The sequence below is a fragment of the Calliopsis andreniformis genome, chromosome 8 (assembly GCF_051401765.1).
Source record: "Calliopsis andreniformis isolate RMS-2024a chromosome 8, iyCalAndr_principal, whole genome shotgun sequence".
In the NCBI taxonomy this organism is placed as follows: domain Eukaryota; kingdom Metazoa; phylum Arthropoda; class Insecta; order Hymenoptera; family Andrenidae; genus Calliopsis; species Calliopsis andreniformis.
Window position 1 is genome coordinate 5,346,964 of NC_135069.1, and position 27,178 is coordinate 5,374,141.

General features: G+C 41.9%; 1 protein-coding gene across 1 annotated transcript in view; it reads right to left on the minus strand.

Moving 5' to 3' along the window:
* Neto (Neuropilin and tolloid-like) overlaps positions 1 to 27,178 on the minus strand; it is a 120,436-nt gene that overhangs the window by 26,961 nt on the left and 66,297 nt on the right. The window contains exons 2-3 of the mRNA XM_076383028.1: positions 14,213 to 14,640; positions 7,257 to 7,491 (exon numbers count right to left, since the gene is read on the minus strand). Of these exons, the coding sequence (XP_076239143.1) occupies positions 7,257 to 7,491; positions 14,213 to 14,640 (663 nt within the window). The remainder of the gene's footprint in view (positions 1 to 7,256; positions 7,492 to 14,212; positions 14,641 to 27,178) is intronic.

Sequence of the window (27,178 nt, forward strand, 5' to 3'; positions counted from 1 at the left end):
TATATGGTCCCGTAAACAGCATTCCCGAAAAAAATTCTACGCAGTCCGTGCATTTCGTCAAACTTTGGAATTTTCAATGCGATAAACATGCTTCCAGATTTAAGACGCTACAGTAGTACGGGTGCACTTAACTGAAAATCGAGACACAGCATCTCACAGTCCAGACTTCAAGCTGTAATTTAAAAAAAAGATCATGATCCTACGATGATTTCTCGCGGAGTTATCGTCAGTCAAATTTAGCCGATTTGTGCCCCAAATTTTCCATGTCATAATTTTTGAACTAATGTATTTAAGTCTTCAAATATTCAAATATTTAAACATCCAAATATTCAAATCTCGTAATTCCTTCCAAAATCATACTACTCTCAATTTCCAGATATAAATCCTGAGAACCTCGTTAATTCTTAAATATTCCAATACCTTCATTCGGTCCTTTACAAGAGCGTCCACCAAGATCGGTTTACAATACTCCTGCATCAGAACACTCCTATCCCCTGGCAAACAATAACTCAGCCCCGCAATCGCTCTCGCTTCTCAAACTTTAAAACTCTCATCACTGGGATGCAGCTCGGTCTCCACCATCGACCGGACTTAAAACTGATTGCCGTTCACGTCGCGGGCAATCTCGTGAATTAGGCTAATAATTCACCAGCCGCATTATCGGTTCGCCGATGTTCATCCCATCGGCGATGATGACGACTACGTTTGGTCGTGGCGCGATTCACGGTGCAGAATGGTCGCGGCGGGGCTCCGGTTGTCGAGAGTAATTAGAAAAGAAGCCGCGCCCTTCCGTCTCGTTACTCGATCTCGATCCACGGAGGAGATCAAGCGCACCCTTTTAACGAACCGACGCAGCTCAACGAGTTCCGTTTCTTCGTTACGTACCGAAATGGAATCCCGCCTCGGGAAGATAGGGTTCGATCGCGTTTCACTCCGACGAATGCTTATTCAGTCTCCAACCGAGTGTGATCTCATTAACGTGGCCGAGTGGCTCGGGCTGCTTAAAAGCGTCCCACATTTCGTAATGATACCTCTGTAGCCGCGTTATCGTGCACGCGAGCGAGCAATTAAAAAGGTTCCATCCGCGCAATTAGGACCTTCCGACGAGAGAACGGGCCCCGGAAAGGCTACTTGGCCCGTTTGCGTGTTATTTGATCGGTGGGGTGCTGCGCGCCGCGGAGGGTAAGGAGAGAAGAAAGAGTTAAAAGGAAGACGCCATCCGTGTCTGTGCTCTATAGCATCGTCGATCCATTCAGTTGGCTTCTGTTCCACTTTCCCGCCGGTTCGTGGGAGCTCGCCGAGTAGAATCTGTAGTTTACGGACCAGCGATCTTTCTAAGTCAGGGAGGAACGTTATCGTGCACTCTGAGCTAGATGCAGTCCCACGACGAACTTGTGAATCTCCTTGGCGTTAGACTTTCCGCCGCTCCGCTGAGAATTTTATTTAAACGACACTCCGCAAGACATTTGGTCTTGAGACCCACTCAGGGGGAGAGTTCCTCAGGCGTAAAGTTCAACTTCAGAAATTGGAACATTTGAGAAGCTTCAAGTTTTTCATTTTTGAAGATTTTAGCTTTCGGGCATTCGAAATTGCGGCATTTTAAAGACTTAACGTTTAAAAATTTCAGAGTCTCATAGTCTCAAGGTCTTGAAGTTTCGAAGTCTGAGAATTTACAAATTTCAAAGTTTCAAGACTCCAAGCCTCCAAGCTTTCAAGGCACCAAGCCTCCAACTTCAAGCCTCCAAGGTTTTAAGTCTGCAAGCTTTCAAGGCTTCCAGGTTCCGAGCCTCCAAGATGCCAAAGTTCTAAAGTTCCAAAGTTATAAGATTTTTAAATTTTCAAATCCTCCAATTTCCAAATCTTCAATTTTCTGAGTATTCAAATTTTTTAATTTTCAAATCTTCAAACTTTTAAATTTAAAAATTTTTAAATTTTCAAATTTTCAACTTTTCAAATTATCGAATACACAGATTATTAAATTTAGAATTTTTTTATTTTCGAAGTGCCAAGTTGTTAAACATTCAAAGTTTTGGAGTTCAATGTTTCAAGTTTTTGAATTTTTCAAACCTACGAATCTGTTAAAACTATAAAGCGGAAAAGCTTCTTACAATTTCTACTATCACACAGGATAATTCACTGCGATTTACCAGCCGCCTAAGATCACCAATCGAAATACTTCAGTGATCTCATACTGGATCCTAAACGTCTAATGTATCTATTTCCTTCTGGCCTTTATCGCCACCATCAACTGTATCAAAACATCCATCATCCCATCTACTACAGTAAAAATATTTACCTCGATTGGTTATTTTAGACGATTGACTTTTTCACTCAAAATTGCTCTAAATCCTCAGTCACAAGTTCATCTCCAAGAAAAACTATTATTCTAGAAGTTGACAGTGACTCCTCTAAAACTGAGCTTACACTTACAACTATACTTATCTCTCACTCTTTAACAACATTACTTTTCCCCCTGGCAAAATTTTCTATTCGTGATCGAGAATTGAAAGTTTCAACAGCATTAATCGTGGCGTTAATGAAGAGATCGCCTCGGCGGTTCCATCATCGTTAATGGATCCTCTGTGGGCCTAGCGATCTAAACGTTGGATCAAGGCTAACCAGTGCTTCCGTCAGGCTTGTGTTTTCCGATACACAGGCCCGAGCAAACTCGAAACTCCATCGTGAATGCATAGAGGATACCAAATCTGCTATTCCAGTGGCTGGATGTTATCTCTGTTATATCAAGCGCGGAATCGAGTAGCCTTCACCCTCGATCGTTCATCAATTCGTTCGCAATTTCGTTGGGGCGCGTACGACTAGATCTCGCTCCAAGCGATTTCCTCACTCTCTGCTACGGAACTATCCGAATTGTTCCAATTAAACTTTGATCAGGACTGCTCCGCTGTCGCTCGCGAGGACAGCGTCGGTTCAGCTCACGAAGGGACCGCTGACCTTTGCCCGCTCGATTATCCTCCAAAAGTTTCTGTCGTCTGGCGTGCCAACGGCCAAGTTTAACGAGCTTGCCTCGATTTCGTAAGAAATCGACCGAACTCTGGAAGCGCGAGAAAGACAATACTTGAAACTGTAGCGTGGTCAGAAGAATTGCTCTCCAAGAGGCGAGTCCAGGAGCGACGAGAGTGCTCCACGATTTGGTAATTTGTGTAATTTCAAACAACCCTCTGTGCACAGGGTTTAAGTCGATTCTATCCCCAGTTAAACTTCCTTAATCCTTCCGGAAGTCATATTGACGTTGGGGGATAATTAGTTGACATAATTTACGTGGGGATGTTGAATACTCCATAATCACCTCGCTGTACCTAATGGCGGCTCTGATGCACTGGCTGACTGCTGGATTCAGTGATACTAGTTACTGCTCCTTGTTTATTTCTCTATGAGGGTTTCTATACTCTTGGAAGCTGTTCCTCTGAACCTGGACTTCGCTGTCTTTCGCGATTTAGAGACTTTGCGAATCAGATGATCATACACTCAGTTTTGAGATACTTGAATACTTTTAACGAAGCTCAGGTTAGGAAGCACAGTGAGGTGAAAAAGTTTCTACAAATTTTTTAATAAGCCTGAATTTTTTAATAAATACAAGTTTTTTAATAAGCAAGATTAATATAGTTAATTCTGCCATACAATATTCTATAGTATTTTCCCACAAGTAACATACGGTGTCTACAGGCCACAGATGCTGCATTAATTTGAATCAAGGATAAAACAGCGGGACATGATATTACACCCTTTAAAACTTCACACGAAAATTGTTACCACCTTTCAAGCAGCATTAATAGAAATAATTTATGTAAAATCAGGTGAAATATAAATCTCAGAAATCAAGCAAAGAATTTAAAAACCCCAAGCAAGCGATTAAGCATTAAAAATTCTATCGTTTAAATTCCAGACCTCCCCCTGAACTCAGACTAATAAAACCTCTAAAAAAATGAATTCCAAGTAGAATATTCCAGAGTCCCCTTCCACAAGCACATCCCTCGCTTCGCAAGAATCGCTCCAAACGTTCCTCAGCAAACATTCGTCCACCCGACCGCTCGAATTAGACTTGGCCTTTCTTTCGCATTCCATCGCATAGTTTCCCCTGACACGAAGCGTTAAGAGGTCGATCGCAGTCGTCTTATCGCTTCACGAACCAATTGCAGTTTCCCCGTCCTTATCAGCGCGCCTCGACGAGCCGAGGAAAGAATATTATCAGATAAGTACACCTGGAAATGTATTCAACTCACGTTGTTACGATTTAACCGACTATATTCTCGGCCGCGTAATCCTCGCCCAAGAGTTCCCTGTGCAAATCCGTGGCAACAACGCTAGCCGAACGTTAGTCGAACGGGTAGAAAGGAAATAAGGTGCGTCGGTGCGCAACGATATCGGCTGCATATGATTTACAAGCATTGCAGCCTGGAATTTATTCCCCTCCGCGATATTCGATTCCACGTTTCCACGTCTCGCGAGGGCGTTCACGTTTGGTAGAGAGAGGGACGTTTAAAAGGGAATCGCGAGAGAAGTCCTTATATCTGTCCATGGAACAATACCTACGATGCTCTCTGTGTCAGATATCGCTTCACAGGTTCGCGTGCGCAGAGAGCAACGTGTTTCCATAAAATTTTACGAGCTGAGATCGCCGAGGCGAGAACCAAGCGCGCCTGTCTCGGGCCTATCGTTTCCAAAACTCGGCCGAGGACCAGCAATCACTGTGGGATACTATTTTCGTACATCAGAAGAAGATTCAGTGTACACGGTTCGTCGCGACCCTGACTCAATTTCGAACACAACCCAGCTGCCCTCGTTTGCCCAATACGCTTCGTTTCGAGGCGTTCGAGGCGGCTAAAAGGAACGTTCCGCGAACGACACGCGTCTTGCTCTTTCTTTTGGTTCATGGCTCTGGCATCGTGGTACTTCTTCCGTCGGGATCACGGGACAAAAGGAGCCCTGGTCGTTATGCATTATATCTGACATAAAAGGAGGCAAAACGCATCCGTTCGCTGCTAAAACTCGATGACTTCGAGGAGGAAAAGCTGGGGATGTCTTTCGAAGACCGAAAAGCGGTTTAAGAGTCTCTCGAGACGAGGAAACGAGTCTGTACGGATTTATCGATCCTTTATCGAGACATGGAGCTCGGCTGAAGTTACAGTTGGCTATGAAAGTATTTGGTAGCTTGAGACAGTAGGGAGTGGGAACTTCGGACATTTATTCTGCTCAACAATGCAGAAAATTACTCTCTACTAAAAATATTTTACTTCTATTCTGCATTTATGCAAGACGTAACATGTTCAAGAATTTCATTCAATTTCACATTTTTCTGCAGTTACTGCTTTTCTTTATAGTTTGGCAGTATTAGTGATTTATATACTGCTAAATTTATAGACTTGTTATTTAAATACAGTTAATTTAAAAATTGATTTCACTCTCAAATATTATAAAGCGTATTTAACTTTCAGTGTCTTGTATAAATTTCTACATTATGGATTCTATACCTATATTCTATACCTATTTGTTTTCACATCGAAATTTCCCATAAATGCATAAATATCTGCAGTCTAGTGATTTATTTCATAATACATACTTCAAAATTGCGCTTCATAATTTTATTGAAATATTTAGTAAACACGTATTAAACAAATTGAAACATTAAAAAACTCGAATGTTCGGGAATAGATCAATATTGAAATTTCTGCAAAATAAAAACTTGAAGCCATTAGTACTGTGGAAGCAAATAAAAATGATGGTAATGCAGCACGTAATCCAGAATGAGAATCCTAACCAGAATCGAGTAAGTTTTTATCTGAGCCAGAGTTAAAAAGATAGCAAATGCCACGATTTATAGCTTTCCAACATTTCGTGCGATTAATCCACGAGCGACGTCGGGAATCCGATCGCATAAAAAGAAGCGAATGTGTACCGTTTGCTCGCCATTAATCGTAACGCGTTTTCCTTTACGAGCAATCGGTCGCGACGGTTCGCTGTTATTAATTCCAACCGTGGCTCGTTTATTATAAATCACGATCTTGTTTATTCGCGGGCGAAAAGGAGTAAAAGTGCGTTTGTTGATTGGCCGCTGACGCGCATCGACGTGGCGTACACCGACGTCCGCGTGGATTTGCTCGGCGAGAGATCCTCATCGGGGCCAAGCAGAACCGCCGTAGTGTATCAATCACCCCGTCGTTCTCGTTCCCCTTTCCCAAGTTTAGGACCATCAAGAAGTTACGAGGAACTTATACATATGAAACGAGGGGAATATCAAGCGCGAATGATCCAACGTGCAGCGCCAGCGGCGTCGAATTAATTCCTTGAGTTAAAGAGATAAGCGAAAATTCGCTTCCATAATGAATTTACTTTCTTTGATATAATGTGTCATTTCCCGCGGCTACTTGTGCTCTGAATGCATAACAGCCTCGATCGTCCCTGTCGAGAGCTACAGTGGGAGCTTTTGCTTTCTTTCTTCTTTGAATTTTGATTCACAGTAAGTGGGAAGCTGGGAACGAGAGGGACCATTCTTTCTGCGAAAGTCTGTGAAAATTCTCGCGCGCTGAATCCTCGAATATTTCGGGAAATTGAAGGACGAGGATTTTTAATTTAGTGGGGATTTCGGGGAGCAAAAATAATGAAGCATGTACCCTTTCTGGGTAACTGTGTTCTGTCTTCTATTTTCATCAGCATTCGAGGTGCACTATGGTATCGTTTACGATAATGTCATACTATTATTATAATACGAGGTGGGAGGCGTAACTTGAATTATTTTTCTAATGAGTAGAAATTGTTTTTCACTGAAAATGCTGAAAGTGAGCTGGAAATTTTAGGAAATACAAATTATAGAAAGAATCATATATGCGAAATTATTAAAAATATGAAAATTAATCCTTCAAGGATATGGTGCTGGTAGTATGATACAATGTAATTGGATCTCTGTAGTCTTATTATGTAATATGACAATTAGCAGTACCTACAGGATGCTTAGATATAGTTACGAATTTCCCTCAGTAGATGCAATTTTAAATATCTTGCATTTCTAAATTATTAGCTTATTTCACTGTTTTGGATTTCATTCTCTAAAACAAGAAGAATATTTGAACATTTCATACCAAATATTACAATATCAACTCTGCCTCATGCGCCTCTATTTTCAACCCAATTTTCTCTAAAATCATTATTCATTGGTTCTTCAAACCACATTCCACTTTATTCCACTTCTCATAAAAATGTTCCCTAAATTACCATCTACAAAAAAACAAAAATTTGCTCACCTTCCAGCACACGAATGCACTCAGTCAGATTGGGATAGTTATCCGGGTAGTTTGGGCTATAAAATTCGTGCTTGGCCTCGTCGCCGACGTTGAACTTCTCGCAAACGTCTGCGACGTGTCTCATTTGACGTCGGACAACATCGTTCGTCGAGAAGAGCGTGGGTGCTGTGCTGGCCAGGCTCGTGCTGTGCGAGATGATCTTGGACTGCGATCGATTCCCCTGCCTCGGCACTATCTGCACATATTTGAAGGCACCGTGATAATTTACAGACCGATCCCGATGACGTTGATCCGATTTTTTTGGCAATTTCAGGCTCTCGTGGAGATTTCCTACCAGCGAAGCCCTTTATCTGCATCCAGAGCGCGTATATCAAAACGGGCCCGTATTAACTTAAGTCTGTCGCGATTGAAAATTTATACGATCGATGAGCAATAATCCTGCGCCGCGCAGGTGTCAGGTCATTAATTAAATGAGAGCCTAACGATGCCCCGGGCAACCGGTGTCCTGATAGCGCTTAAATTATAGTTATCGCTGCCCTGTGGAATTATTGGGAACTTGGGAAACGTATTGCGACTATTATTGCATTTCTATGTCGACGTTGTGAATTCATTTTACTAGCGCTCCTTTCCCTCCCGCTCATGCGGCTGAATCTCAGGTATTGCATGTGGAAGTTTTCTAATTCCCTTGTGTTTCAATTATTTCTGTGCATTTTCTTTATAACACGAGCGTCACAAGTAGCTTCGAATTTGGTAGAAAAGTTCTGAACTTTTCAGGAATATTTTCAAGAAAAAAGTAATATTTTCAAGTAGTGGAGTGTAGAGATATGTTCGAACACTTTATGAGTACTTCCAGAAGCGTACAAGGTACTGAAACCTTCTCCTTTCGAACGAGACCTTGGTGAATGATCTGCGATTTTTTTTCGCCGAGATATCGCGATCTGAATGAAAAGTGAGCATCTAGCCTCTGGATCAGGCAGTGATCCAGAGGTCGGAAAAGTAGTGAATCTTTGAGCTGCTGTAGCTCTGTCAGAAAAAATCGTACGGAAGTGAGCGTGGTCTCATTCTAAAGGGCAAAGCCTCTACTATAACATCCCTCCGTTGAATTTGTCCGAAAAAAATTCCTGACTTCACGACCCGCCGAGAAAGTGGGGGTGGTTTTTCGCAGAAAGTTTTCCAAATTCAATCGTCTGTCAGTACCTTGATAAATTTTTTCCGCGATATTTTCTGCAGGGGCGTAATAGCAGGAGCCCTCTCCTTTCGAACGAGACCCTGGCGAATGATCTGCGATTTTTTTTCGCCGAGATATCGCGATCTGAATGAAAAGTGAGCATCTAGCCTCTGGATCAGGCAGTGATCCAGAGGTCGAAAAAGTAGTGAACCTTTGAGCTGCTGTAGCTCTGTCAGAAAAAATCGTACGGAAGTGAGCCTGGTCTCATTCTAAAGGGCAAAGCATCTACTATAACATCCCTCCGTTGAATTTGTCCGAAAAAAATTCTTGACTTCACGAACCGCCGAGAAAGTGGGGGTGGTTTTTCGCAGAAAGTTTTCCAAATTCAATCGTCTGTCAGTAGCTTGATAAATTTTTTCCGCTATATTTTCTGCAGGGGTGTAGTAGCAGGAGCCCTCTCCTTTCGAACGAGACCCTGGCGAATGATCTCGGATTTTTTTTCGCCGAGATATCGCGCCCTGAATGAAAAGTGAGCATCCAGCCTCTGGATCAGGCAGTGATCCAGAGGTCGAAAAAGTAGTGAATCTTTGAGCTGCTGTACCTCTGTCAGAAAAAATCGTACGGAAGTGAGCGTGGTCTCATTCTAAAGGGCAAAGCCTCTACTATAACATCCCTCCGTTGAATTTGTCCGAAAAAAATTCCTGACTTCACGACCCGCCGAGAAAGTGGGGGTGGTTTTTCGCAGAAAGTTTTCCAAATTCAATGGTCTGTCAGTAGCTTGATAAATTTTTTCCGCGATATTTTCTGCAGGGCTGTAGTAGCTGGAGCTCTCTGCTTTCGTACGAGGCCCTGGCGAATGATCTGCGATTTTTTTTCGCCGAGATATCGCGATCTGAATGAAAAGTGAGCATCTAGCCTCTGGATCAGGCAGTGATCCAGAGGTCGGAAAAGTAGTGAATCTTTGAGCTGCTGTAGCTCTGTCAGAAAAAATCGTACGGAAGTGAGCGTGGTCTCATTCTAAAGGGCAAAGCCTCTACTATAACATCCCTCCGTTGAATTTGTCCGAAAAAAATTCCTGACTTCACGACCCGCCGAGAAAGTGGGGGTGGTTTTTCGCAGAAAGTTTTCCAAATTCAATCGTCTGTCAGTACCTTGATAAATTTTTTCCGCGATATTTTCTGCAGGGGCGTAATATCAGGAGCCCTCTCCTTTCGAACGAGACCCTGGCGAATGATCTGCGATTTTTTTTCGCCGAGATATCGCGATCTGAATGAAAAGTGAGCATCTAGCCTCTGGATCAGGCAGTGATCCAGAGGTCGAAAAAGTAGTGAACCTTTGAGCTGCTGTAGCTCTGTCAGAAAAAATCGTACGGAAGTGAGCCTGGTCTCATTCTAAAGGGCAAAGCCTCTACTATAACATCCCTCCGTTGAATTTGTCCGAAAAAAATTCCTGACTTCACGACCCGCCGAGAAAGTGGGGGTGGTTTTTCGCAGAAAGTTTTCCAAATTCAATCGTCTGTCAGTAGCTTGATAAATTTTTTCCGCTATATTTTCTGCAGGGCTGTAGTAGCTGGAGCTCTCTGCTTTCGAACGAGGCCCTGGCGAATGATCTGCGATTTTTTTTCGCCGAGATATCCCGATCTGAATGAAAAGTGAGCATCTAGCGTCTGGATCAGGCAGTGATCCAGAGGTCGAAAAAGTAGTGAATCTTTGAGCTGCTGTAGCTCTGTCAGAAAAAATCGTACGGAAGTGAGCGTGGTCTCATTCTAAAGGGCAGAGCCTCTACTATAACATCCCTCCGTTGAATTTGTCCGAAAAAAATTCTTGACTTCACGACCGGCCGAGAAAGTGAGGGCGGTTTTTCGCAGAAAGTTTTCCAAATTCAATCGTCTGTCAGTAGCTTGATAAATTTTTTCCGCGATATTTTCTGCAGGGGCGTAATAGCAGGAGCCCTCTCCTTTCGAACGAGACCCTGGCGAATGATCTGCGATTTTTTTTCGCCGAGATATCGCGATCTGAATGAAAAGTGAGCATCTAGCCTCTGGATCAGGCAGTGATCCAGAGGTCGAAAAAGTAGTGAACCTTTGAGCTGCTGTAGCTCTGTCAGAAAAAATCGTACGGAAGTGAGCCTGGTCTCATTCTAAAGGGCAAAGCATCTACTATAACATCCCTCCGTTGAATTTGTCCGAAAAAAATTCTTGACTTCACGAACCGCCGAGAAAGTGGGGGTGGTTTTTCGCAGAAAGTTTTCCAAATTCAATCGTCTGTCAGTAGCTTGATAAATTTTTTCCGCTATATTTTCTGCAGGGGTGTAGTAGCAGGAGCCCTCTCCTTTCGAACGAGACCCTGGCGAATGATCTCGGATTTTTTTTCACCGAGATATCGCGATCTGAATGAAAAGTGAGCATCCAGCCTCTGGATCAGGCAGTGATCCAGAGGTCGAAAAAGTAGTGAATCTTTGAGCTGCTGTACCTCTGTCAGAAAAAATCGTACGGAAGTGAGCGTGGTCTCATTCTAAAGGGCAAAGCCTCTACTATAACATCCCTCCGTTGAATTTGTCCGAAAAAAATTCCTGACTTCACGACCCGCCGAGAAAGTGGGGGTGGTTTTTCGCAGAAAGTTTTCCAAATTCAATCGTCTGTCAGTAGCTTGATAAATTTTTTCCGCGATATTTTCTGCAGGACTGTAGTAGCTGGAGCCCTCTGCTTTCGAACGAGGCCCTGGCGAATGATCTGCGATTTTTTTTCGCCGAGATATCGCGATCTGAATGAAAAGTGAGCATCTAGCCTCTGGATCAGGCAGTGATCCAGAGGTCGGAAAAGTAGTGAATCTTTGAGCTGCTGTAGCTCTGTCAGAAAAAATCGTACGGAAGTGAGCGTGGTCTCATTCTAAAGGGCAAAGCCTCTACTATAACATCCCTCCGTTGAATTTGTCCGAAAAAAATTCCTGACTTCACGACCCGCCGAGAAAGTGGGGGTGGTTTTTCGCAGAAAGTTTTCCAAATTCAATCGTCTGTCAGTACCTTGATAAATTTTTTCCGCGATATTTTCTGCAGGGGCGTAATATCAGGAGCCCTCTCCTTTCGAACGAGACCCTGGCGAATGATCTGCGATTTTTTTTCGCCGAGATATCGCGATCTGAATGAAAAGTGAGCATCTAGCCTCTGGATCAGGCAGTGATCCAGAGGTCGAAAAAGTAGTGAACCTTTGAGCTGCTGTAGCTCTGTCAGAAAAAATCGTACGGAAGTGAGCCTGGTCTCATTCTAAAGGGCAAAGCCTCTACTATAACATCCCTCCGTTGAATTTGTCCGAAAAAAATTCCTGACTTCACGACCCGCCGAGAAAGTGGGGGTGGTTTTTCGCAGAAAGTTTTCCAAATTCAATCGTCTGTCAGTAGCTTGATAAATTTTTTCCGCTATATTTTCTGCAGGGCTGTAGTAGCTGGAGCTCTCTGCTTTCGAACGAGGCCCTGGCGAATGATCTGCGATTTTTTTTCGCCGAGATATCCCGATCTGAATGAAAAGTGAGCATCTAGCGTCTGGATCAGGCAGTGATCCAGAGGTCGAAAAAGTAGTGAATCTTTGAGCTGCTGTAGCTCTGTCAGAAAAAATCGTACGGAAGTGAGCGTGGTCTCATTCTAAAGGGCAGAGCCTCTACTATAACATCCCTCCGTTGAATTTGTCCGAAAAAAATTCTTGACTTCACGACCGGCCGAGAAAGTGAGGGCGGTTTTTCGCAGAAAGTTTTCCAAATTCAATCGTCTGTCAGTAGCTTGATAAATTTTTTCCGCGATATTTTCTGCAGGGGCGTAATAGCAGGAGCCCTCTCCTTTCGAACGAGACCCTGGCGAATGATCTGCGATTTTTTTTCGCCGAGATATCGCGATCTGAATGAAAAGTGAGCATCTAGCCTCTGGATCAGGCAGTGATCCAGAGGTCGAAAAAGTAGTGAACCTTTGAGCTGCTGTAGCTCTGTCAGAAAAAATCGTACGGAAGTGAGCCTGGTCTCATTCTAAAGGGCAAAGCATCTACTATAACATCCCTCCGTTGAATTTGTCCGAAAAAAATTCTTGACTTCACGAACCGCCGAGAAAGTGGGGGTGGTTTTTCGCAGAAAGTTTTCCAAATTCAATCGTCTGTCAGTAGCTTGATAAATTTTTTCCGCTATATTTTCTGCAGGGGTGTAGTAGCAGGAGCCCTCTCCTTTCGAACGAGACCCTGGCGAATGATCTCGGATTTTTTTTCACCGAGATATCGCGATCTGAATGAAAAGTGAGCATCCAGCCTCTGGATCAGGCAGTGATCCAGAGGTCGAAAAAGTAGTGAATCTTTGAGCTGCTGTACCTCTGTCAGAAAAAATCGTACGGAAGTGAGCGTGGTCTCATTCTAAAGGGCAAAGCCTCTACTATAACATCCCTCCGTTGAATTTGTCCGAAAAAAATTCCTGACTTCACGACCCGCCGAGAAAGTGGGGGTGGTTTTTCGCAGAAAGTTTTCCAAATTCAATCGTCTGTCAGTAGCTTGATAAATTTTTTCCGCGATATTTTCTGCAGGACTGTAGTAGCTGGAGCCCTCTGCTTTCGAACGAGGCCCTGGCGAATGATCTGCGATTTTTTTTCGCCGAGATATCCCGATCTGAATGAAAAGTGAGCATCTAGCGTCTGGATCAGGCAGTGATCCAGAGGTCGAAAAAGTAGTGAATCTTTGAGCTGCTGTAGCTCTGTCAGAAAAAATCGTACGGAAGTGAGCCTGGTCTCATTCTAAAGGGCAAAGCATCTACTATAACATCCCTCCGTTGAATTTGTCCGAAAAAAATTCTTGACTTCACGAACCGCCGAGAAAGTGAGGGCGGTTTTTCGCAGAAAGTTTTCCAAATTCAATCGTCTGTCAGTAGCTTGATAAATTTTTTCCGCGATATTTTCTGCAGAGGCGTAATAGCAGGAGCCCTCTCCTTTCGAACGAGACCCTGGCCAATGATCTGCGATTTTTTTTCGCCGAGATATCGCGATCTGAATGAAAAGTGAGCATCTAGCCTCTGGATCAGGCAGTGATCCAGAGGTCGGAAAAGTAGTGAATCTTTGAGCTGCTGTAGCTCTGTCAGAAAAAATCGTACGGAAGTGAGGGTGGTCTCATTCTAAAGGGCAAAGCCTCTACTATAACATTCCTCCGTTGAATTTGTCCGAAAAAAATTCTTGACTTCACGAACCGCCGAGAAAGTGGGGGTGGTTTTTCGCAGAAAGTTTTCCAAATTCAATCGTCTGTCAGTAGCTTGATAAATTTTTTCCGCGATATTTTCTGCAGGGCTGTAGTAGCTGGAGCCCTCTCCTTTCGAACGAGGCCCTGGCGAATGATCTGCGATTTTTTTTCGCCGAGATATCGCGATCTGAATGAAAAGTGAGCATCCAGCCTCTAGATCAGGCAGTGATTCAGAGGTCGAAAAAGTAGTTAATCTTTGAACTGCTGTACCTCCGTCAAAAAAAATCGTACGGAAGTGAGCGTGGTCTCATTCTAAAGGGCAAAGCCTCTACTTCCACTGTTAGTTATAGAACTTATCCGAAAAAAATTCTCCACTTCACGACGCACCGAAAGGTGCAGTGAGATAACTCGTTAATTTTTCCCCTCAAAATTAGTGACCGTTTAATTTATTGCAACCTCTATTAGTTTAGTGAGTTAATTTTATCCTGAATCCCTGATGCCATCTCCACTAAGATACTGACAAATAGAAAAGATCCGTCGCCTGGAAGACGCCCAAGGATCGGACGCATGTAACTCGAAACGCGCGCCGACTTACGTTGTCAAAACTCCCCGAGTAGAGCATGTCCGACGTAGAACGTCTCGTCGTGGATTGGATAAACGTCCGTCCCGTGGATGCGTTTATCGTCTGTCTCCTGTCAGCTGTGCTACTCGTGCACACGCTCGAATTTCGACAGGACATTTTCACTTCTCCCGTGTCGTTCTCAGCTATCGCCCTGTCCCCCTGCATCTTCGTGTCTGAGCCGACGCTGACCAGTTTCACTGCGTCCAGCGAAATCCGCTCCCTCGTGTCATCCGCGCGCCAGGATGCTGTTTGAGAGAGTTTTCCGACAGAACTAGTCTCTTGCATCGCGGTCGTTGTGCTGGACGACGACCAGGCAAAGGATCGGCTGGTCCTTCGTGCGTTGTATGTACTCAGGAGTGACTCTTCCCTCTCACGTGTGGCTTCCGCGGTCGTCCCAGTAACTGAAACATTAATGATTGAGGATTTAGTACTGGGAGAATTTGTTTCATGAGGACATTTTTGGCGCTATGGAATTAAAAGGATTTAAGAGGATTTATTGGCATTGTGTTGGTTCATTGACACAGAGTGCTTCATTTTCCAATGCCTCTATTCACTCCCGTGTGGCGTTGTGTTACTATTGTAACGTAATACGGTTGAATAATTGGAATTCTATTGAACAGAATTGTTCCGATATCACGATAAGTGATTCGGTTTCAGGGATTGAAATTTGGAAACTGAACCGGTAGAAATGTTCTGAATATTTGGAATTTGAAATATTGAATAGGTGTGTGGATAAGAGTGTTTGAGGATACTAAAAATTGCAAAATTGAAAATTTTAGAAGTTTATTAATCTCTGTATTTTTTACACAAATTAATGTATACATCACACATTTCATATATTCATAAATATTGTAACCCACACTATGCCTAGAAAGAATAGGAAATTATCACAACTACGACTTTTTTATGTGTCTATTCAAAAAGTTAAAGGAGCTAAAAATGTGCGAATATTATTACAGAAAAAGTGACCGAAACCACTTTTCTAACTCAAGTATCACTGTTCCTTTAAATGCCACTCATACAGTAGAGATTGAGTCTGAACGTAAAATCCATGCTGCTGCTCACAATCGCTTAAATAAATAGCCCTGTTTCAGCGGCTTAAAGACCGCAACTTATGAAACGTTTCTAGAATAATCATGTTCATGGCAATGAGGCTTTTTCCGTCTGTTTATTTTGCGGTTTTCGCTCTGCCAGCCTATACTCGCGTATTAAAACAGCCCCGGTTGAAAGTTCCACAGGAAAGAATGGAGCAAGAGATCGACGCTGTAATATATTTGAATTTACTTAGAATTTAATTGACAGGAGCTTTGAGAGGTTCATGTCCAGAAAGCGATTATTTCATGTGTTGGAGAGAGCCGCTGAAACTAAAATGAGAATTCCACCACTGATAATACTCTGTTAAAATCAATTTCGGCTAGCTGGGTTAAAAATATCTGCTCGTTGACAGACTGCTTCTCTTTCCCCTCGTTAACACATGCTCCCTCATATCTAGACCATAATCCCTCGAAAATGGAGTTCCTAAGATTCCACAGGCTTTTATGGGAAAAAGTACGTGTCCAAAATAATTCTGTGAGATACAATTTGAGCCAATCAAGTCGGCACAAAGGGAGACCGCGAAACGGAGTGACCCTCGTTGGGATTCTTTCCACTTTTTCCCAACATTCATTGCTGCAACGCAATTCGAATTTGACGTCGGTCGACGAACAAATGAAATCAAGTTCGCGCCAACATATAAGTGAATTTGTTACGAATTTGCGTGTCCAGATTATCTCGGTAGCATGTCCAAAGCGTTTATTGAAAGAGGCCGCGGAAATTGAAATTTGGTTTTCAGAATCGAAATTGTGGTAGATAATAAAATATTGAAATAAGGAGGTACCAGAATGGGGCAAAAATATTTTTAATAAATTCCTTTGCAATAGACTATTCCTACATGCTGTTAATACCATAGAAATTCTGTTTTAAAACCGAAATGTATTTTATTTACAATTTATGGAAAGTGTTACAGATTGAAATTCAATTATTAATTCAATTGGTAGAGTATGAAATAATTTAGCTTTCAATTCACAAGTAAAAGCGCGTCTTTATATATTTATTACGACCTGTGTTAATGTCGTACGTTTGCCAAGATTAAAAATTCTCCAACAAATAGCGATAAAAGTACATTTAATTTTCTTCCTCATTTTCTGCAATGAATGGTTAATCTTACCGAGACGCTTTTTCCTAAATGAGTGCAACTCTTTTACCCAGAGATATGTGCAATTTCGACTACTCATGTCCGTCTCTTCAACCCTCATTCATTTGCATGACGAATGTAATTTTTTCGCACAGAAGGACACGTGAAGTGAAGCGACCATGTCGGTCCCGTAACCTCGTGTTCTGTTCGAGGATAATCGCATCTTGTAGAGCTCGGAAATTTCATTAACAAAATTTAGCGCCATGAACGTAGGACTCGAGTTTCTTCACGCGTTTTTAAAATATGTAAAGTAACTGCAGTTCTGACATAACAAAATTATTTTCAATTACATACATTGATATTCAACAAAAATTTTTGAGACTTATTTTACCCCACATGGGACATTCAATATTGAAGTTGGATAATGCAGTTTGGTTCATCCATATCATTTTATATACATCTTCCACCATCTTGTTTCAATACTTTACATTTCTGCTTACGACATTTTCTCTCTTTCCTTCCTTCATAAATATTGTATTTTTCCTTCTTCGTGTACCCAAAGGATACACGCCATTCGATACATAAATAACAAAATGGTAATAAAAGAAATATTTATCTCTTGAAGGGAAGTTCAAGCGAGAGACACTGGCGAGTGTCTTCTTCCATTTGGAATTTCATCCGATTCCAGTGCTCAACTTGTTCACTCTAAGAAAACGCAAAGATTAGAGGTGCTCTTTGGAACCATCATCGACGACTGTCCTGTCATGCATTCGTATTTTATTCCATTTCGAAAGACATCCTTAATGTCTGTCTCAGTGGCAATAAATGCGCTTTTCCTTTCGAGTATTTTTTATATTCGTTTCAGGAGACATAATCAGGGCGTCTCCATTCAACACACACAAACGTGGGAACGAAACTACTGTTTCGTAGCTAGTTGTCGAATATCGCGTGACAGCTTTCGGGGTCTTTGGAGCACCCATTCGATAGCTATTTGGTATCGAGAGCAATGCTTGGAAGAGAACAGTTTCTGCAGTAAACGATACCGAGACGTTCGACGTTCCCTCGAGGGGAAATCTCGTTTAATTTCTCGAAAGTGGGAATGAATTTCGAGAGCTGGCAGGAGAGGGTCTAGAGATTCCAATAATTTGGAAGCTGAATGGATCCTCGAACGATTTCACGGGGTTTCATACAGCGCCACTTTCACTGATTTATCCTCGAGTTTAGGAGCCACAGTTACTCTCTGCTTCCCTGAACTCCTCGAGCTGTAGCACCTGTGGCAGAATTTCTGTCGCTAAAAGCTGCCATGGAGCGCATCTAGGGTGGTCGAGTGAACCTGATCCTTACGAGCCTGAGACACTGTGTTCTTGTTGTCCCTCTTTCCCCAGCCTCGGTTCAAAGGCTCTCTCTGCTTCTACCAGCCAGCTCGCGAGGAAAAACGTCCAGTATTATCCTTACTTTTTCCGCGCAGCGAGATTTTACCGCGTTGTTTACGAGTGTGTTCCTTTTTCCCCAGGGACCGTCATCTTTCTTCGGTCGAGGATGCTTTCTTCCGATCCAACACTCGTTCGTACATACTTCTCGCATTTCTCTCCCTTGACTCATCTTTTTGGCTCACCCTGTTCCACGGATCTTTATACCCCAAGGAGCGAAATTTTCAATTGATAGTCGAAAAGGACATTGGGATGGGAACATTTCTTTAAAGGGAAGTTTGAGTATTTTTCTATCATCGTGTGACACGTAGGACACGTATTTCTTATTATGTGTGTTGGGATATTTAATATATCGCAGATGTAAGTATTACAAAAGTAACACAAACCAAACAAGTATATTTTTGAGGGGAAGTGAAAAACTATTTATGAGTTTAAGAGAAAATTATTTATATTGACAAAGAGTAGTTGTATTTACTGAAAGTTATTTAAAAATATTTGCATGTTAGTCTCATTAAATAATAATTTTCTTGTTATTGACGCCCCTTCTCTGAGCCACGAGTCTATAATGAAATAACACAGTCCTCTTAAAACAGAAAAGAAAGAGTCCATGAAGTTATTATAGTGTGTTAAAACGGCAGAAGAGAAGCAGAAAAAGCTGTAGAAAAATTCAAATGCACAAATTGCGAGCGAGTTCAATTATTTTACATATTAGTCAGCGAGCTGCGCCATGGGGCCTCGTATTACCCTCTATTTATAATTTCCCATGGGGCATCGCTTCGCGGAACCTGCCCCGCAGCTTCTTCCCTCTTTTACATCGTTTAATTTATCGCCAATCCATTTTCCCGCCACGAGGTCCCTCGCTGCCTATTAATTAACACCGCGAGCCTTTTGAACCAATTAACGATACAATGGATGGCTTATCGCGAGTGACTGGCGTTCACGAAGTCAACGTTTAATTCTTTCCCTGCTTCGTTCATCTTTAGTTTCTTTATGGGAAATGAATCGCGGAGAAATTCATGGAGGCTCGAATGATGGAGTTAAAGCAGAAAAGTTTCCATTAATCTGCTCAACTTTACCGCGCTGAAACTTGAGCGGATTTAACGCGGGGGTGGGATCTCTTTGTACGGCTGCAAAGGAAACGCGAGGAAAGTACGAGAATTAACTTGTACTACGATATTAGAATTTCCTGAGGAAACACAGGCCCGCTTGAACTATTAGTAGGCTGATTTAGACTTGCGTAGGAAACTTGGGCCATCGCGTAAACTTTTGAAGTATGATTAAATTGAAAGAAATAGTTCACTTGAACTTCATTCGAATTTCCATGCACATAGTGGGTAGGAAAATAACTTATATCATTTTGAAATTGAAGGAAGAAGAGTAAAGGTGGGTCTACACTGCATGTGTAACAAAACTGTATAACTTTTCAGAAAATAGGTTCTCTTTTTTCTACTTTCTAAAACGTTACTTAACTTTGTTATATAACATGTAGTGTAGAACCAGCTTAAAGCATATAAAAAATCGTTGATTTCGAGGTATAAAAAAATAAATAGGATATATAATAAAAAATTGTATATAAAAATAATAAGAATGAATAAAAACTGACTATCTTTGTCTGAAAGGAATTTACTTTAGTTATGATAAATATTAATTTTATTAGGGAATTTCGAGATACAGTGTTTGCTAGCCCTTTATTACCTGTACTGTATTTTAAAGATATTCGAAATAAGCTTTATTTTACTGCCTCTTTACTGATAAATGTATCTCGGATGTACGTTGCTCGCTACAACCTCATTGTCGGCGAACCGGAACTGTATAACAAGCAAGCATACCATTTCGAAGGCAGAGTATCGAATAAAACAATCGCTCTATTCGCTGATAATTTCAGATTTACCGTTTACATTAGCTATTTACTTGATCTAATTAGCAGTGCAGTGACTGTAACGAAGGAACAGCTAATAATCCAGAAGGATTTAGGATTTCCTCTGAGCGAGTGGTACTTTATAGTAACGCGTTATGAAACGTCCATTAATATTTTAAAATATGTGACGTTAATTAAGGTCTCATTAAAATAGGAAACGCGCAAATATTAGCTCGAATCAAAATTATTATAACACATGTATGCTCGCATAATAGCCAGCTCTGGTAGAATTTATTCAGCTGGGCTCATTAGCGGTCAGTTTTGCAACGTGGCGTATCTTCTATCAGTGATTGCTGAACAAATTGAGTCGTTTCGAATATGACTAATAATGCATCGCAAAAAGACTTCACGTGGATAACCATCGATGTTCAAACTTCACAGAGTAGATCTGCATTCTCATGATTATTCCTACCCTCTGGAATATTTCTCCTCTTAAGTGGCCGCTCTCTCGCGTTCCCAGTTCGACAACTTTGTTCTTTCGACTTTTAATCCTTCCACGTCGTTTGAATCCATCCGCTCACCGGAGTCGCCGAGTTTCCGTTCCAGTCTGAACGAGTGTTCGATGATAAATCGAGAAACTTTCGCGCCAGAGATCTTTCGTGTCGAAAACTCTACTAGTCCAGAGGGGAATCTTTGTACTTTGAAAAGAATAGGTTACAAAGCATGGATTAATAAGAATTACCAGTTTCAGTAGAAATACTGAAACAGTTACTGAATTACTTATACTTCATGCCTCTTGGAATCCTATAAAGAAATTTTTTGTAATCATGCAATTAGATTTTCTGCACCAGTTTCTACTGAACAAATTTTGTTTGTTTTCAAGGTTCAGAAATATTCAAGGATTATATGGAAAAAGGTTTTCTGACTGGTGCCTGATCAATGTCTGACCAGAGGGCTCATTCTACTTCTACCGCTACCATTGTTCCACTGCAGTAGAATAAGCTTTCGTGTCAGACACGCTACCTGCATACATTTCATCCGTATTTTTGATAATTTATAACACGGAAGCTTTAACTAGAATTTTATGCACAGTATCGCCTCTTGAAATTTCTGACACCTGCTTCCAAGCACTCTGCATGTATCAATTTCGTAGTATTTTAAATGGCATTACATACAGTAAAATAAATTACTATCACATTTTTCCTTTCAAATTTTATACAGCAAAAAGTTGCAAAAGTATATATAACTCATAGAAATCAGAATTTACATACCTCGTACACTTCTGAACAATGTTCTAAGCCCTTAGCGCATCATAAATCTGTCACGTTCTTTCTCGACGCTTTCGAAAAGTGTAAAAGTTAGCCATCAAAGTTCTTCCCCTACTTTCTTAGAGTCTTTTCCTCCTATTATAGTGTCTTTAAAGTTTTCGTTTCCTATGGAGACACGCGCGATCAAGATGATTTTATGGTTGCGTTACGTGTGTGAGATTCCCCGCGATGTTCGCGTTAAACGGCGATTAAAAGTAGCAGCACGGCCGACGCTGTACAAATTGGGAAGTTCGCTAACTTTGTCTGGAAACTATCGCGGATTTACGTCTCGCTGCAAGATGGAATTACGGGGCAACTTCAGGGGAAATTGTCCGCTCGCGTCGGACTATAATAAAAATTGGTGTCTCGCTGAAAGGCTTGTAACTGGGGATTAAATACCGGTCGTTCCATTATTTTTCCTCGGGGAAGTTCACTCTCCACAGGGATAATAACTTCATGGCCTACGAGTAAGTATAAATCATGAAGTTAGAGAGAGGTTTCGCGCGATAACTCGTATCATACACGATGCGATATCGCCATATCGTTAACTGAATTAATGCACGCTCACTATATTGAGTGTAGCATTATATAATAATCATTCCCAGGGGAAATTTTGGAAAATATAATTATGGCAGAAGAGCAGAACCGCAGAAATACGCTGTTATTAAAATTGGAAATTGAAATAAATAAGTGGGCTTTCGAAATTGATTGAATCGAGATCTCTGGAAACCCAAATATTTTCGTATCGAGTGTCCTAGCGTTCAAGCATTTGAATATTTATTAATTGAAATGCTTTAGTATTGATATTCCTAAAAAATAAAATGTTTGCCTACCGGAATATTTGAAAATCAGGAAAACGTAGATAATATTTAACATTTACATAGTAATCAAAAAGCATAGCTCAAACTTATACTGAACAATAATTATACAGAACGTTAACGAACAATAACGATACCATCAAGTTCCGAAGAACTTCCTCGTAACAAAATCAGCTTTCGTAATTTCATGGTAAACGGTGAAGAGCGATCGTGCGCTGGTTAAAAATTCCTGCAGGGAGAATTACGCTGTCGTGAAACGTCAGGAAAATATGCTGGGAGTCGTAAAATATTTTCAATCTACAGAAGGGACTGGGGCAGACACGCTCTAGCTACTGGAAGCAGGACTTTCGCACGAACCCAGCAAATATCTCGCACGCGAATGGCCGATACCTTCGCGGTGGATACGACGAATACAAGAGCCCGTTCAATTTTATTGTTTCGAATATTCAAGCGTGGATCGCGGCCATGGAAATTCCCTCGGCAGCCAGCCGAATTTTTCCGTGCACGCTGCTTGGTTTTTCACACACCAACCTAAGCCACTGTGCATGCACGTACAGGCGTCGCCGACACGCGCCAGAGGCTCACGAAGAATTCCATTTTCTTCGTTCCTCCGCGGCGGGCGCGTCTCGACATTTCCCTTGTAAATGGAGGCGGATGAAAGCGACGCAAGGAACGCCTTGTTCAATCGAATGGCTAGAACACCGCGGTGTAGACTATGATCTATGCGATTATTTCCATCGCGGAATAAGATCTCTTTGTATTTCTAGTCTTTAATATAAATTTGAACTTGGAACTCGTCCGAGGAAATTGGATTGGAATTTTTAGAGCGGTTCGTTTTCTATTTGGCTGGTGATAATAGAAGGTACTTTCGCGATATAAATGGTTATACTCTGGTAGAGTTTCCTCCGTGTCTTCAGATTTTTGAATTTTTTGGAACTACTACCTCTAGCAAAACATCTTCGATTGAACCCAACGATATGAAATTATTTAAATATTGGAATCTTTGAAATGGAAAATGCTATCGTATGAATATAAAACAAGTGAGAAATATTAGATGGGTTTTGTACAGAAATGTTCATCATTTTCAAAAACTACAGTATTTTTAAGTAACTTCATTTCTGCTGCGTTTGATCGAAAATTTTTTGCCAAGGATAGTGCATTACATTTAAATATTTCCTCAGTTTATTTTCACACATCCCTCAAACGTGACTTTATTCAATTTCGAATTTAATTATAATTCAGTTCTCTTTCACAATCTTCTTTGTCCATGATAATTACTTTTTGCTAGAATATTCACTAGAATCCAAATAATAAAAACTGAAGCCTACACATATCCTCGTCACATGAATTTATCTCAGAGGTAATAGAATCATCAGCAATAAACACAGGATATATCAGCTCCAAACTTGCATAGCAGACATCAGTCGTCGAACAACTGTTCAGCAAATCTGCGCGAATTGTCAATTGTTCGTTCGACATCAGTGCATTATTTTTCGTTGATTAGCTGCCAGGAAAGGCCGTGTAGTGTGACTCTCTGATTTGTCAGTGACGCGATGATCCAGGCGCACTTCGAGAGCGCGATAAATCCGTGCTCGCTCGAACAATATTCGCGATTCTGGCCATGTCGCTCGTAAAGCTGATCGAGCAGTAACCGTAAACAAACACTTTTCTATTTACGGTTGAATTATGGCGCTTTACCTACAGCTAACTTGATAAAATACGACGTCGAGCGGGGCGTGAAGCCAGCACCAAAGACGAGAGAATAGAATATCTACGACTTGACCCTTCGTTAAAGCTGCCGAGCACCGAGCTCTGATTTATGTTTCTTGCTGGCTGAGATTTTATTCCACGACCACTGGAACTAGAGAGATTTACTCTCTTTTCCGTGATTATTAATTGCTTCCCTTTATTATTATTGCTCGAGAGCTGCGTGATACGAGGAAATTATAATCAGACGTTTCTATTAACTGTTTGAGGATTTTTTTCGTGGGAGAACTCGTGAAAAATCGGTGGCAGGACTTAAGAATCTTTATTATGGATCTAGATATTGTTGGCGAGGTTTCTTAATGCGCATGCATTGAGCGAGTTACGACATGCTAGATGTCTGTTAAAATGGTACTAAGCGGAAATCAATAGTCGCATGTTACGATTGATTGTTCTCTTGGGCAAGCTTCTTGGAGAAACTTTCGTGGTTCTGCATCGAAGATTTCGAGATGCAGTCGAATGAGGAGAGAGCCCTGTCGTTAGTCAGACATCAGTAGTGTAAACTATGTGGTACGCAGAGTGGAATTCCTGTCGCTAGGTTGACATGCAGCAAGTAGTATAACTTCTATGTGTAAAGACACTCGGGAGCTGCGTAACTACTGTAAGTAGAAAGAGAAATCCTGTATGCTGTTAGACATGCACATTCTGTAACACTTTCTAGCGAATTATTATAATTCTAGACAAATTTTCCACAGTATTAGACACTGATAAGCTTCATAACTATTGGAAGTAGAATAAACCGTGTGCTGTCAGACAAGTATAAAGTGAACTAGCTTAAACGTTTTGTTACACATTCTTGTGAATTATTTCCTGGGAAGCTTCATTGTAGACAAGTTCTCTTTCATATTAGAGACTCGCGAGCTGTATAACCATCGTAAGTAGAATAACCCATGTATGTCGTCAGACAGGAGTGTCGACGATAAAAAGCTTTGAAAAGATTTTTTACCACATTCTTGCGACTTATTTCCAAGGAAATTGTTCGAGATGAATTCTCTTAAAATTCCGTTCCTAATAGATTTCTTTCTGCTCCATTATTATTAAACTTTCGTCTCCAAAATAGAGACTATGAACTTGTTAAAATCGATTGCAGCTTGCGGGATGGTCACCTCGAACCTCGCTCACAAATTGCGTGTGTCGCAGGGGTAGTATGCTAAGAACGAGGAGTACGCTCTTCATACTGCAATACCCCAACATTTTTCCCCGATCTCTAAAAAGCGGAGAAGAATTCGATACACGCGTTCGTGTTCCCCAGCCCTTGCTGTATCCTTGATCAAAAAATTTCGAAATTCAGCCCAAGTTCGTCTACTGGAAAATGCAATACTGAGTCTCCAGCATCGCGTTTTTGCTCCTTCTTTAAAGCAGAGCTTAATTGATTCGACTGTTTCTCGTTTGCAGACAGATAGGATTTCCCTATCTTCGAATGGTTCCCCATACCCCTCATTCTTCCCTTCGGGATTATCGGACTTTCTAGGCTCCCCTTTTTCTTCTCATAAGCATGTCACAAGCGTTCGAGCCAGCTACGGAATAAATCTTCGTTGGATTCGCAGACGAATATCCGATACAAGGAAAACACTGGCGAGAAATGGCTACGGGACAGATTTATTGCTCGGGTATTCTGCTTCTGATTTTCCAACTTTCCGTCGGGGGAATCATGCGGTTGACAGTGACGGAACATTCCTTCTGGTTCAACACCGCGGAGATACCTCGTTTCTGCTGCCTATCACGATAGAGAACCTTCGGTCGTTTTTCTCCTCGAAGATATAGAGGTGCTAGCTGTGAAATTATTAGAGGAGGGAAAAAATCTACAGACCTGTTTTAAGGGTAGAAATTTGGGTATTAAAAGAATTTGGATAATAAAGCTCTTAATTAAGAAAATTTTAAAAATTGAATATTTGAATCGTGAAGTCTTGGAATATTTGAGAATCTGAAATTTTTAAGAAAATTGAATAGTTAGCAGCTCTGACTTCTCTACCACCCCCCTGCCTCTAAGAAATCACTGCTTAGCTCGTTTTCGACAACGCCTCAATAGCTACTCGGAGGGGCTCTTAATGCACAGAACCCGCGAGAAACTTTCAATAAACGGAGAAACTCTCCCCAGACGAGTGCAGCGGCTGCCCACCACGCGAAAGCATTCATTTCCATTCGGTTTCATAATTTAACGCTTTTCGGAGGATTGGCTTCGTTCCTGATCCGCCGCGGCAAGAGTTGCTCGGCTCGAGAATTTATGCGTTCCTCCAGCAACGATTGCATTCTCCTAAAATTCAGAAGCTTCCTAAAATCAAGATTCCTTTATACCTTCCCTCTGGCGGTCCGCCAAGGTTCTTCTGGCTTCATAAAAAATTCACCACCCTTCGGATATCGCAATCTGTTTCAAGATATGCGAATTACAGGAATACATTATTCTCTTTCCACGGTGGACTCCCGATTTCGCAGTTTCAAGAGTTAGTTTCTTAAAATCGGCAGCAACTTAAGACGAAACGAAGTTTCCTGGTAAAGGAGCAAGGGTAATTATAGCTGCAAGGAGGTTCAAGGTATCTTCTGTTAGAGATACTCTATCAAATATATTTCCCAGTAGTCACCATCACCAAACGAGCAAACCTGGAGATATTAGCCTTCATCTAAAATAAATGTCACAAAACCTAGACACTTCAGATGTCTAATATCCCAGTAAGAAGATAAAATTCCTCTCCAAAACTACTTAGCAATAAAAATTCTATGTGTCAAAGTGACCCCACATACGTCACCCATAGCCTTCGAGAATCATTCGCCTTCCAAGTATTAAGAGCGAATCATCGAGGTGTGGAAAGACACCACTCGATGTCCTGGCTAGGAGAAAGTTTCTTCTAAACTTATTTTAAACGCATGCACGATCCACCGTTTCAAAATGCAGCTCGAGGAAGAGGGGTCAGTGGGCTCGAAGCCAGTTGCCATCAAAGAAGAGGGTCGTAACATTAGATCTCTTCCGGTCGGATCTAGGTGAAAGCCCACCTACCTCTATCTATCTTTTTCGCTGACTCCGCTCGGGCCAGGCACCGCGAGCGACGATTTATAATGGAAATTCCATGGATCTACCGAAACCGGCGCTTACAATGGCGCAAAACCATTAGCGGCGAGACATTAATTGCGCGGGGGCCGACCAGCTCCCGTTAGAACGGTCGCTGTGTAATGAGCATGCCGCCCGATTGTTGCTTGACAATTAGACTAACGATTCGTCGAGTAACGCTCCAGGGGAGGATATTTCTATTCTCGAAGTTCTTGTTGCACTGTTGCGAATGGGGGCTCTTAAGTATGCTTTTCTTCGGCTGTAAATGCCTTCTGTTAATTCTTCGTCTGAAGGAGCGTACAGTGGTCGTTTAGCGGAGAATCTGCAGCTTCAGGTGTCTGGGTTAGCTGAGTTCCTAGATTATCACCTAAGTAGGAACCCTTGACTGAACTGCGCGGCTTAATCTTGGTGGTTTGATGGAAACCAGGGATCTGTTTATGCCTGATCCGCTGGCATCGAGTGTCTCAGTACTTGGTTGACTAGAGTAAGTGGCTCCGCGAAGACCATTAAATGAAATGATGGAGAACGATAAGAGAGAAATATAGA